Below are 13,961 nucleotides of genomic sequence, written 5' to 3' on the forward strand. Positions count from 1 at the left end.
CCACCCTAATTTACAAATAAATTCTTTACAAATCCTACCATGTGGATTCATGGATTTTTTTTTCACATTCTGTCTCTCACAGTTGAAGTGTACCTCTGGTTCAAATTACTGACCTCTGTCATCATTTTAAGTGGGGGAACTTGCACAATCGGTGGCTGACTAAATACTTTTTTGCCCCACTGTATATGAGCGACAGACGCTGCTTAACCCTTTAAGACCTACCATAGAACCAAGGCCCCCAGAGCTTACTTTATATTTTTACATGTTGTAGTGCCATTTTTGGGAGCATTTCAAATTGCTATACATCAATACAACTGTTATAGCCCATATTTTAATAATATGTATGCATTATGTCCATAGTAACTACATAAATTGCAAAAAAGTTGCAATAAACTACAAAAAAATTGAAAATCGGTTTTGTTTTTTTACATATATTTCTGCTTGGAGAAATTTAAGAGGTTTATTCCTCAAAACTTTAAATACAAAAAAGTTGCAAAAAACAGTTTACAACAACAGCAAATTTATTTTGAGTGTCTTCATAGTTTTATTTTTGAGATACACCAATCTTTATATACTGCAGGAAAAACGAAAAACGGTTCTACAGTGATTTAAAAATAGTTACGCAAAACGGAGCGTGCTCGCTCCGACCGGCTTTAAAGGGTTAATATCCATGACTCCCTATTGAAGCTCTCCAGCGTTAGCGAGCGATGTGGAGGACTCCCACCGCCTCTGGCGTCGGTACCGGGGGAACTGTATCGCCGTGATCCCCCCTGGAATCCTTCGAAACAGAAGCGCTAGAGAAGTGGACGAATGCGCGGCACACGCTCTGGGAAGCGTGTTCGGGTCAGAAATTGGATGCGGTGGGTCCTTACCATCGGTGACCGTGGCTGTTTAGGACTTTATTTTGGCCTCAAACAGCGCTGCCTTCTTCCTATTTACCCGACGTCATCGGAGCACGCTCACCTGAGGCTGCTTTATTGGTCGCCATGCTGACGGGATACGAGGGGAGGTGGAGCAAATATGAACAACCTACAAATACTGCCTGCTGCCACGGATGGACAGAGAGTTAAATTAGCTCTCTTAAACTTCACACAATTTGTGTCTGGGCCAACATGCAAGGGCCACACTCTAGACCTTGTCTTGGGCTACGGGCTGAATGTATCAATGACTGAAAATTGTGTTTTACCTATTCTAGACCACTCCGCAATTTTATTTGATATTTTAATCCCTAAATCTCCAGCTTCTGAGAGGGGAAGATTGCCCCTCAGATCATCTCGTAATATTAGCCCCAAAACATTGCTTGGAGTTAAATTACATCTACCTGATGTGTTGGATCCTATTTTTACCCAGGAGTTATGTGTGGACACCTTGACTGCGAATCTTAATAATGCACTTCTTGAACTACTGGACTGTGTTGCTCCTGTAAGGAAGTTGAAATGTCAAAAAAGGAACCCTAAGCCTTGGTTAATTGAGGAGCTCTTGAACTTGAGAAGAAATTGCAGAAAAGCCGAGCGTCACTGGAGATCTTCCAGACTAGAAGTATTTCTCCAGGCTTGGAAGGACTCATTGTCTTCTCTTCAATCAGCGATGTTGACAGCGAAAGCAAATTATTTCTCAAATCTCATCATGAGCCATAAACCTAACTCAAAACTCATTTTCAACAGTGTGCAAATTAAAGAGAGTAAGTCAACTCTCTGCTGTTCTAATTTGATAGCTTATGACTTTCTTACATTTTTCAGAGACAGGGCTGAAACACTTAGAAATCGTATTACTCACTCTAGGTGTTCATTAGACTACTCAGCTGCTTTGCCTGTTGGTGCTGATAAACTGTTCTCTGACTTCAAGGTTATTTCTCTGTCTGGATTAACTAAGGTTGTAAAAGCAGTTCGATGTACAACCTGTTCTTTGGATCCTCTACCAGCCTGGGTTATAAAGGAACTGTGGTCAGCATTACGACCCTACATTCTGTTTCTTTTAAATACTTCATTGACGACTGGAGTCTTTCCTGAATGTTTTAAATCGGCTGTGGTAGTGCCGATCTTGAAAAAGCCTGGACTGGATGTTGACATGGTCGCAAACTATAGACCCATCTCACATCTGTCTTTTTTATCTAAAATCTTTGAAAAAGTGGTTTTTAAGCAGCTCACTGAGCATCTGTCAACTAACAATCTGTTTGAACCATGTCAGTCTGCTTTTAGACCAAATCACTCCACAGAAACAGCTTTAGTCAAAGTGGTAAATGATCTGCTGGTTAATGCAGACAATGATCGCACTTCAGTTTTATTACTGCTGGATCTAAGTGCTGCGTTTGACACTGTGGATCACTGGATTTTATTGGATAGGCTTGAACATTTTATTGGAATTATAGGAAATGTTTTATCATGGCTGAGATCTTACCTGTCTGGGAGGTCTCAGACTGTTGCTTGAAAAATGATCTCTCAGAGACTTGTGCAGTGAGGCACGGGGTCCGTACTTGGACCATTGCTGTTTTCTATGTACCTGCTGCCTCTTGGTGTTCTTTTACGTTCTTTTAATGTAACCTTTCATTGTTACGCTGATGACCTGCAGCTTTATGTCCCTCTAACCATTGGAAATTGTGCTGAAGTCTCTAAACTAGAATGTTGTTTATCTGCAATTAAGGGCTGGTTATCGGATAATTTCTTGCTCCTAAATACTGATAAGACAGAGTTGATGGTCATTGGGCCACACAAATTTCAGCACTTGTCCCAAAATTTCATCTTGAAAATTGATGACAGTGCCATAAATTGCAGGAACAAGGTAAAAACCTGGGTGTGTGGTTCAAAATGTTGCTCTCCTTTGAATCTCATGTAAAAGAGATGACAAAGACCGCCTTTTATCATTTGAGGAACATAGCCAGAATCAGACAAGTTTTGTCAAGCGACACTGCAGAGGTTCTTGTCCATGCATTTGTGTCTTCCCAACTCAGATATTTCCGTGACGCACACATACAGTCCGTGGGAAAGCGCCAAGTCTAGTGTGTGACCTTTTTCATGCATGGGACCAGTAACCCACTGGGTCAATTTAAAAGCGTCAATAATATTTAAAAAGTCCTTGACCAGAAGTTTAGAGTCACAGCAGACATGGATGTTAAAATCACCAAGGATTAAAAAACTGTCGAATTCAAGAACAATTCCAGCCATAAAATCTGAAAACTCTTTGATAAAATCCTTATTAAACTTGGGAGGACGATATATGAGGGCACACAAAGGCGCAGCAGAGCTCAGGTGTAACTCAAACAGCTGGAGATCAAAACTAGAAAATGAATCGTGCTGTAATGTGTGATGGCAATGAAATCGAGCGTTGAACAAGTCTCCCCCCTACCAGAGGACCGAGGGAGGCTGAAAAATGAGCAATCAGGAGGAACCAGTTCCGAAAAAGCTACAGAGTCACCGGGTTGAAGCCGTGTTTCTGTCAGAAACAAAGTCCAGCTGTTGGGACTTTAGGAAGTCATTTAATACAAATGTCTTGTTTGCTAAAGATCTTACATTTAGTAGAGCCATTTGAAGGGTGTAGATTCTAACATCAGATGCTCCGGCTCGGTTAAGCGTGCAAAGATTTCTGTGGTCTACACCAGCGGTCTCCAACCTTTTTTGTGCCACGGACCGGTTTATGCCCGACATTATTTTCACGGACCGGCCTTTAAGGTGTCGCGGATAAATACAACAAAATAAAACCAGTACTGGTACTGGGAAAAAAAAGATTTATTCATAACGCCTGTGAAAAGACCCAGGAAAACCGAGTTATTGATAAAAACGATAACAAAATAACGCTGAAAACCGACAAAAACCCTGAAAACTATACATTTCACACCTGAGCCTCAAATCTCACGGCCCGGTACCAAACGACTCACGGACCGGTACCGGTCCGAGGCCCGGGGGTTGGGAACTGCTGGTCTACACCACATCCACGGGTCCGAGGCCGCTTGGGGAAATAAAATGCTGACCGCACTAAGCTGGTCAGCATAATGATGCAATGTGTGCTAGGGCTGTTCGATATATATCGGATGACGATATAAAAACGTCTATTTCATTTTACGCTATCGTTTGATTCGTGGTGTTGCAAAATAAACTGTTTACGGCAATATTTCTTCATGGTTTTGATGATCACTGTAGTAAAGTTCTCTCTTTCTCTTTAATATAACCACACTACGGACGGACAAGCGCCTGTTTTTATGCGTTGTCGTTAGCAACAACGACGGTAACAGCATCGGGTGTCCGCTTGTTTATGTTCCACATAAACCTTTCACAATAAAGCTCAAGATCCTGTTGAGACTTTTCAAAATAAACTGAATCACGTGAAAGAGCAGATTATTTACGGATGAGAAGTAAAAAAGAGCCGCCAGGTGCTAAAAAATAAACCTTAGACTCAAACGTTAGAACAGGCTTCTCCCCGCAGCACGCCGTGTAATAAATACTCACAAAGAAAACGGCGGCTGTTACAACTTATGTCTAAAAATGTGTCGTTTCATGCATCGGTTAAAACACTCGACTCCAGCTACATGACGCCCAGCTCGAAACACTTCACGCAAGTCGAGCTGCCTGAGATTCACAGAATTTACAGAAAATGTTGTGATTTATATCGTTATCGGGACGATAGAATTCTTATATCGGGATATGAGGTTTTGGTCATATCGCACAGCCCTAATTTATGCCCACAAATGGCATCGGGACCACCAGCTTTAACCCTCTGAAATTAGAGATGATTGACACCATGGAGCCTTGCTCTCAAAAACAGACATAGATGTAGTGCTGCCTGTGAAGCTGGATTTAAGACACAAGTGCTTAAAGTTTTTAGAACACATCAGCTTGTCATTACAGAACTTGACATTACTGGGTTGGTTGTTTGCGGCTAACAGACTTAAATTAGTTTATGTTAGCGATGTTGTTGTTTAGCTAGCTGCACTCACATGGGAAAATCCAGCTGTTAGGATTTGTAAAGCACATTATAAATGAGAACAGCGGAGAGCCCAGTCACCAGACAGACAATTTGGAGTCCAACACTTTAGGTTTTCCTCACTACGCTGTGTGTAAATCAGTCTCCAGCTTGTTGGTCCAGGGAACGACCTGTCACCCGATTCAGACAGGCTCTCCATGGCATGGGCCCCATTTAAAGTGCTTTACACACCCAAACATTACAACTAACAGCTGGATTTTTGTGTTTCAGTGCAGTTGGAATAAAAACATAGAGCCACTTACTGCTTAAGAGACAGTTGCTTGTGGGTAATCTCTGCTTTACGGTCAAGATGAAAAGGAATACCAAACCCTGTCAATTCCAGGTCCTTGCCCCAGTACACAAGTGTTCCTCATTTCATGTTTAAGTGAGTCAAGCTTATAGCTTGTTAAGCTTATAGCAGTCTCTAAGGTTTGTGTGCCTGAGTCGCCTTCGAATTTCACCCATTCTCCCTCTTTTCCTACATGAAGATTTTCCGTACAGTCTGAGCTCTGGAGGAATATTCACCGGCTTGACTCAGCTGATAGACCATAGTGACAGGAGGAACCCTCATCTAAGAATGAGTTTACATGTTGGTCGTGGCCTGATATACAGTCCTGCTCAAAAGCAAGAGGAGATAAGACCACAAATAACCTCATTATCAGTAAACCGGCTGACCCGACCGATCATTTTTGGCAAATACTGGAAAGCACATCTGGTACCGGAATTATATAGAGGGATATAAATGTATATAGATTCCATCTCCACAATGAGTCCTAATGGCCACGTTTGCTATCATTACACCTTACTGTAACAAGCATAGCATATGTAAGCATATATGTCTCTGTGTATATTATCTCCTAACCTAATGGGCCAGTCTCAACAAAACTTTGTACACATACGCAGGTTATTGACATCTATATATGCTTTCATTTTTTGAAAGCATTTATGATAAATTCCAGTTGTTTTGATTTTCATATTCATCATCACCTGTGAATGTAAGCTACATTACGTTCTGTTTTTGTTTGTTTGTTTTTATGTTCAATGGCGATCGCCCTTATGTAACTTCAGTCACCACTCGAAAAAGTAAAGCAGTCAGAAATGTGTTGCATTATCAATGCAGAGAAGCATGGATAAGAATTGCACAGTTCGAGACAGAACTGCAGTGGAACCCCGATTTACAAAATTAATTCGTTCCTTTCGTAAGTCGAAGCACCCATCGTGCCTTTTTGACTGATGCTGAACAATAGGCTAATTGCTAACTAGAACAACAATACGTCGTTCAAGTGCAACAGCGAAGCGCAAGTATGGAAGCCAAGGGATTGTCACATGATTCGGAAGGCATTGTAAGCTCAGCCAATCAAAGCCAGCGGATTTCCCGAGTAACGAAATCCGAGTCAAGTTACAAAGGCACTGAACATTGCCGCTCAGTGCCTTCGTAACTTGAATTTTTTGTGAAACGGGGTATTCGTAAGTCGGGGTTCCACTGTACTTATAGAACTAGACTATCAATAATTATGATTGTGTTGTTGGAGAAAAGATAAATGATTATTGCAGGCTTAGCAGGTTATGCTGTGACTAAAAGGTTGTGAATTATTATGCTCTGCCTGACTCAGCTGGTTATGTTTATGGCGTTTCAAACAGGTGTTGCCAACAGGGAAGATGCCAAGTGCCCTCGGGTGGGCAAATTTTGTAACATCGACTCTTATAACCAGGTTAAATGATGTTACTCTTGTCCCTTGTTTCTTTATTGGCTGGTATTGATACTGATTGACTGATGTATCAGTCAGGCTCAATGTTGGACCTGATATTGAGTTTTGGTGAACAACCACCAAATATAAGTTCAACACTTGGAATCGTCTCCAGGTGCAGCTTCATTTGCTTGTTATTTCATGAAAAAATAATTTAATGCAATACTGGCCAACCCCTTATGGGCCTTTGTTGGCTGACTGTGTTTTCTGATAATGTGTATGTAGTGTACCCTTGAGATAACACTTCTGTAATGTTTATTTTCAACAGCTTCCAGATGGGGTGAATGTGTCGAAAGAAGCAAGAAGAGCCATATCCCAAGCAGCCAGTGTGTTTGTGTTATATGCCACCTCCTGGTAAGAACTAATAAATCGCATTTACATAATGTGACCACTATTTATTTATTTTAGCAACTATAATAGGGGCAGGCGATATTTCGAATATACTTGCTGTATCTCGAGTTTTTCCACGTATGATGGTTAAAATGGCTTAAACATAATTCATCGAGTATAGGTTGCCATGGAAATATTAACCTGTCTGCATTTAAGTCAGTTTTTATTTTCTCTCACATGCTGTGAATTCATCAATAACCCCCCTGCCCAACACTGCCCAATGCACTGAGCATGCTTGTTTATATGTATTTATATAGAGAAAAATATGTCAAAGTACAGTAATTTGCAAAACATGCCGTAAAACTATTGGCGCAAAAGGTAGCAGTACCACGAAATTATTCCACCAGCTGAAAAGTCATCCACTGCAAAATTAAGACTGTTTTAAACTCGGCATGTGAACGTCTCCCCACACACCAAAGACAACTTTAAACCCGCTGTCATATGAGCTACAACGCCTATCGGCAAGAAGCTGAGACTCTGAGGTTTCTGTGGACCACACATGCTGATATTTTCTTTAAAAGAACAAACAAACAAACAAAAAAACCTGACTTCACTGAGGCTTACACTGCAGCTCACCCCCTTTGCCCCCAGGGGGTGTTGGGGCTCAAGACATATCACGAAATATATCATGTTTTGCGGTACAGCCACACACACAAAAAAATTTGCGATGTTGCATTTTCCTCATATCGCCCAGCCCTAAATTATAATGACTCCGACATACATGCACATATATTTATTAGGGGTGCAACGATACACAAAATTCACGGTTTGGTTCGATACTTTGGTGTCACGGTTCGATATTTTTTCGATACAAAAAATGTTCATGCCTTTTTAATTTGTCATTTATTAAAATTATAATTATATATTTTAACTCAAAAGTACAGTTTTTAAATTTAATGTTGCTGAAACAACAAAGTAATAAAAAAATCTATCTGATGGAGAAATCCCTCATCTTTGGAAAAGAGAGTTTATTACAGAGAAATGGCTCTTTCAAAATAAAAGCTATACTATACGCTTCTTCTGGGCTATATTCTCAGCAGCATATTAAACATATCAGGTCCCCATAAGGAGAATCCTGTGCTAACGGCTGTCTAAATGACTCGGGTAAAGTTTGTAGCATGCGTGCTTGTTGTTTTTGTCTGCTTCCACTTGTCTTTGCACTAGGATGCTGTCGGCGTAAATGTGCAGTCATATTTGTTGTGTTCCCACTAGTGCTGTCAGCGTTAATCTCGTTGAAATGACATTAACGCGCCATAACGCGGCAAATCGTGCGTGGGGCTGGACGGTGAGACCAATTGAGCATTGCGTGGCACATCCAACATACTGTTTTACTTTAGTCCATGACGCGCTTACCTTCAGGGTCATACTTCACATGAAAACCAAAATAGTTCCAAACACCAGATCTGAATGAGGGTGGGGGAGGTTCAATTTGCCATGTTGCAACGAGCTTAGCTTCTGTCTTGCTAGCTTGCGCTGCGCTCAGTGGATCTGCGCTCGACAGTGCAGCCTAGGCGGAGTAGTCGGAACGCAGATCCACTGAGCGCTCAACACAGACAGCATCGTCAGAAGGAAAGTTGATAAAATAAATTAAAAATTTTGTATTGTTTGATACACATGCGTACTGAACCGAAAGCACTGTATCGAACGGTTCAATATCGATACGAGTATTGTTGCACCCCTAATATTTATATATATTTTTTGTACTTCATTTATTCGAAATTCTGTTTTAAAAAATTTATTTATACATAGAATAAAAGTTTATCAAGAGTGCATGTAATTTTGTTGTGCTTTTGGCACGACAATAAAATCAATTTTTATTCTAATTTCCAGCACAGCAGCAAGCTAAGAATGCTATGATGTGAATGTTAATTCACAAACACTGAATCAAACAACTGCTTCAGTTTAAATGTTTTATTGTTTCCCCCCTGCTTTTTTTTTTTTCTTCTTCTCCTCAGCGCAAATAATTTTGCTATGAAGGCCAAGCGAAAAACTCTGAATGCAGGAGACGTCTTGGCTGCAATGGAGGAGATGGAGTTCGAAAGGTTCCTGGAGCCCCTCAGAGAAGCTTTGGAAGGTGAAACTTTGAAAATACTCTCAGCTTTTAAAGATATTTTAATAAGTCCACAATAAGTTCAGTGACATCAGGACTTTTATTCATTTCCTTGTGAAGTTGTGAAAACAACACTAATGTTTGTATTAGGGATGTTTTTGTGACTAGTTTCTAAATGAGTGGGAGAAAAAGTAAACTCGCCAGACTAAAACTGAGAGACGCTCAGATATCAAGTGAAATTTGAGAACGTTTAATGGAAAATGTCAAAAACTAATAACAGACAACTCTAAAGCTAATATACACTCTGATAGTAAGTTAACTTTAATATTTATTTATTGCCCCAAACTTTCTAAACAGAGGCATTTTAAACCATTTATCACATTCTTCAATAGTATATCATGCTTTTTAACAATGCAGCACCTCTCATTGTGCATTATCAACCTTACACATCCCCAGACAGACAACGAAGAAGGAAACACTTAAAACACACTGATGTTAAATTGCGACTAAGTAGTGTGGTGCATGCACTATAACTAATAGATGTAATCTCTCCAGCGTGTCCCGGGTCTACGCTGGGGCCGCCTCCTGGTAAGACATGCCCATCTGGAGCTTAGTGGGCTCCTTTCAATGTGGAGAAGTAGCAACTCTACCTTGAACCCCTAACCAATGAGTGAAATCCTCACCCTATTGCCCATCCACCTTTTGGAGAAAGCTAATTTCCTCATTAAACATTAAAATCACATGTTGACCCTTTAAAAAAAAAAAGTATATATATATATATTTTTTTAGTCAGTATCATCAATTATGTCAACAAATCATCACAGCCCTAAAGTAAAATATAATTAACTGCAAGTAACAGCAGGTGTTTGTATTTGTCAACAGTGTATAAACAAGGACAGAAGGGAAAGAAGGTGTCTGAGCAGAAACGGAAAGATAAAGAGAAGAAGGTCGACACAGAGAATAATAAGAGCAGAGATGAGGAAGGAGAGGACGACGATGAGCGCATGGAAGAGGAGCCTGAGGTCGAGAATGAAGCCGAGGAGGAGGAAGAGGTGGAGAACTGATAACATTCTCCCCACAGAGAACTCCGTCACATACTCTGAGATCATTCCTGGCCAAATGGGATATGTGTGCGTGCAGCTCAGCGTCACCATGTATCAAATGATAATGAAATGTGAACTGAAAACGGGTGACTTCTAGCCTGAAAACATGCAACACAAAGCACAAAGAAGTCACCTGTCTAGATATGTCATGTGACCTCCAATTTTGGATAAAAGAATAACAAACAAAAAAAATGCACATTTGATTCTGCTCCCTGATGTGACAGTTTTTCTACATGACAATGAAGGGAATATGTCTGGTTTTCAGACAAAATAAAACGTTTAAAAGATGTCATCTTGTTCAAACGTCTCCCCAAAAAATGTATATTAAATTGCAATGAATAGAATTGAAAACTGTTACCTTTTATCTGTTAAGAATTGAAAAGATGAAATGAAATCACTGATTTCTTTGCATAGTCTCCTAAGCCAAAGTTCTGAAAGTAGAGTTGGAACACGTGTTATCATAGAGGAACTTTAAGGCCGATTCTGGCAACATTTGGAGTTAAATCTGCGAGACGGAAGTTGTCACTAATATTGGGTACAAAACTGCATGTTTACAGCTTATCCCACAACTACAGCTGAGCTGCATTGAGACAGTGAGCTGCTGTTGGGTTTTATACCTAGAGAAACTAGTTGTTTTGTTGTTTTTGAACCATTTATACTTTTGTAGACTTGTATACAAGTTGCTAAGATTTTTAATAAATTTGTATAAAAAGCATACTTACAAGCTTTGTCTTGATAAAACCGGTACCTTGGGCTGCTTCTAAAAAAAGCAAAGGTGGGGCTGTCTCTAACCAGGTAATGCATGTCCAAATGGTAAATAGTCTGGCTTTTGTATAGTGCTCTCCTGCTCTATGTGAGCACTGAAAGCACTTTATACAACTTGCCTTATTCTCCCACTCATACATGCATTTGTCCTCCTTTTTTCCAAGTAAGTGTTTTCTAGCGTTCACGCAAATTCGTACTCTGACGGATGCATTGGAGAGCAACTTGATACCTTGCACAAAGATGTTCAGTATGCAGACTGTGTGCGGTCAACCTTCCACCAACCCTCTGATTAGTAGATGACCTGCACTACCTTCTGAGCCTAAAGGATGTCAGCCACTAGCCACTTTTTAGCCCACAACATGGGCTAAAAATTGGACAATAGAAAAAAATAAAAACGTTATCTGGTCTAATGTTTCAATTTCTACTGTGACATGGGCACACCATGCGGCCAATCGCATACAAAGACAGACTGGGATCATACCATTTTGTGAAAGACAGAAACTGCAGATGTTCAGAATACGGCAAGTATAGATGTACAGGCCAGGTAGAGAAACGAGGGAGTGGATTTAAATGCAAGGTTGTCAGGAAACATTGAAGAAAAGAGTGAAAATGTAAAATCGGCAGCATCTGGCTGCATTTCAGTCATGCTGCAGACTGCAAAGCTGAGTGCAGAACTGATTCAATTAGGAGCTGGTTAAAGTGATACCTGTTTTTGTTTTCAGCTATTTTCCATTGTGGGGTTGACAAAAGGCTTTAACTTGTTCTGATGCATGTTCTCTCTAGCAGTAGTAAATGTCTTTTATGAAAACACTGAATAAAAAATGGCGCCCTTGTGGAACCCCGCAGGGTAGGGAGGCAATGTTAGAGAACCTGTCGGTTCTAACAGAGATGGTCCGATTAGACAAGTAGGAAGAAAACCAGTCTATGGCATTGCCAGATACACCAGCCAAAACCTTAAGCCTATTAAGTAGGATTTTGTGGTCAATAGTTTCCTCCATTAAAAAAAATCATTATAGGCCATTATAGGAGTGGTTTCAGTGGAGTGCTGCCTCTGAAATCCAGAGTGAAAAGGGGCAAAAATCGCTAATCTTTATAGTAAAGATCTGAACTGATTTTCTAAAAAAAATTTCTAATAATTTGCTTATAAATGACAATTTTGAAATAGGCCGATAATCAGAGCTGGCATCAAAATTCAGTTTCTTCAATGTGGAGTTGCCTCAGCATGTTAAAAATAGGATGGAACATGACCTTGCCTCTGTGAACTCTTGAAGATAGATAGCAATGTGGGGTCGATGCTGGTGAGAGTCCCAGACAGGACAGGGAGGTAATATATCTAAGGAGCACGATGAAGATTTAATTTGACCTATTACTTTAGTTAAGTCATTCGGTGTAACTGGAGTAAAAGAAGTGTGTCCTTATCTCCCAGAGAAGGCCAAGTTGTTGTCAACAAAGAAACCTACACACAGAAATCCACTGAAAATGTAAACATCAGCCAAAATATCAGCAGGGATTTAATAATATAACTTTATGAACTCTGTGAAAATGATTTCCACATCATTTATTGTATACATTACAGCATTCAGGGCCTTTATAGACACAGACCCTACAGAGAAAATAATAATAATAATAAACTGAATTCATTTCAGCCTTGGTTTTTATTAAATATATTTTATTAATAACTACATTTCATATATAATATCTGTATCTTTACCATACTTTTGACTAGGTATGGCACTGTGTTAGAGAGGCTGGGTTTAGGAGAATATGGTCCTTAATGATCATCTTGACCTTGAGGTGAGAAGGTGAGAAGTTTGGCTGTTCGGGAGGGGCTCAGAGTAGAGCCGCTGCTGCTCCACATCGAAAGGAGCCAGTTGAGGTGGTTTGGGCATCTGACAAGGATGCCCCCTGGGCGCCTCCTGAGCGAGGTTTTCCGGGCATGTCCCACCGGGGCAGACCCAGGACACGCTGGAGAGATTATATCTCTCGGCTGGCCTGGGAAAGCCTTGGTGTTCCCCCCGATAAACTGGAAGAGGTGGCTGGGGAGAGGGAGGTCTGGGCTTTTCTGCTTGGGCTGCTGCCCCCGCAACACGGCCCCGGATAAGCGGAAGAAAATGGATGGATGGATGGATGGATGGATGCTCAAACACAAGGCCCAGTTATATATTTGACCATCAAAATAAAAGCTGAAATATTTAAAAAGTTTTTCTCTGGGTTTACGTATAGAAAATCCACTATACTGTGATTTTCTCAATCTGCAGCTGAGCCGCTAACCACACTTTAGCACCACAATGGAGTTCATTTAGAAAGACTACTCTTCTACAAAGAAATGAACAGTACCCAATTTTTATTGTAGTTTTACCTTAATTGTAGTAAAATTTCATCCCCAAGCAAACAGCGATTTAGTAGTTGGTACCTGGTTAGTACTTGACTCATTGGCAAGTACTGTGGTAGTCAAGCAGTCTCTGTTATTTTCTCCAGTGGCATCATTAATCTTAGTTTTTGACATTTTTTTTCCCCAAAACACTGATATGAACGTTTTGGCTCTGATGAATTAATGTTTGTGCCTTTTTCAGACAGCGATTAGTCGTTAACATTTTAAACTTGAATCACATTACACAACATCAAGGATTTATAATTGATGATTCTGTTTATCATTAATCATCATTTTCAATATTTCTGATCAGTTTTGTCCTCTATCAAATGAAAACAAATGTGTTTTTCTTTTAAAAACAGACTATTTAACATAACTCCAAACCTTTGAGCAGATGTGAGTAATATATAGGTTTTAAATTGTTTGCCACATTTCCTTTCAGCTCATAACAGAACAAAAAACTGCAGCGGATTAAATCTGATTTCCATTGGTCAGCATGATCCTCCTGTTCTATTTTGGAAATTCAGAAAAAATAGCCTCAAACAAACTTGTGAGCAATGCTCTCATCGTATCATTTTCAC

At 40.1% G+C, this 13,961-nt stretch overlaps 1 protein-coding gene across 1 annotated transcript in view; it reads left to right on the forward strand.

The window, feature by feature from the left end:
* pole3 (polymerase (DNA directed), epsilon 3 (p17 subunit)) overlaps positions 1-10,959 on the forward strand; it is a 16,520-nt gene extending 5,561 nt beyond the window's left edge. The window contains exons 2-4 of the mRNA XM_005742847.1: positions 6,970-7,055; positions 9,047-9,165; positions 10,024-10,959. Of these exons, the coding sequence (XP_005742904.1) occupies positions 6,970-7,055; positions 9,047-9,165; positions 10,024-10,205 (387 nt within the window). The 3' untranslated portion in view covers positions 10,206-10,959. The remainder of the gene's footprint in view (positions 1-6,969; positions 7,056-9,046; positions 9,166-10,023) is intronic.
* The last annotated feature ends 3,002 nt before the right edge of the window (positions 10,960-13,961 follow it).

This window comes from Pundamilia nyererei, unplaced genomic scaffold (assembly GCF_000239375.1).
Source record: "Pundamilia nyererei isolate P.nyererei 1_Seehausen unplaced genomic scaffold, PunNye1.0 scaffold00124, whole genome shotgun sequence".
In the NCBI taxonomy this organism is placed as follows: domain Eukaryota; kingdom Metazoa; phylum Chordata; class Actinopteri; order Cichliformes; family Cichlidae; genus Pundamilia; species Pundamilia nyererei.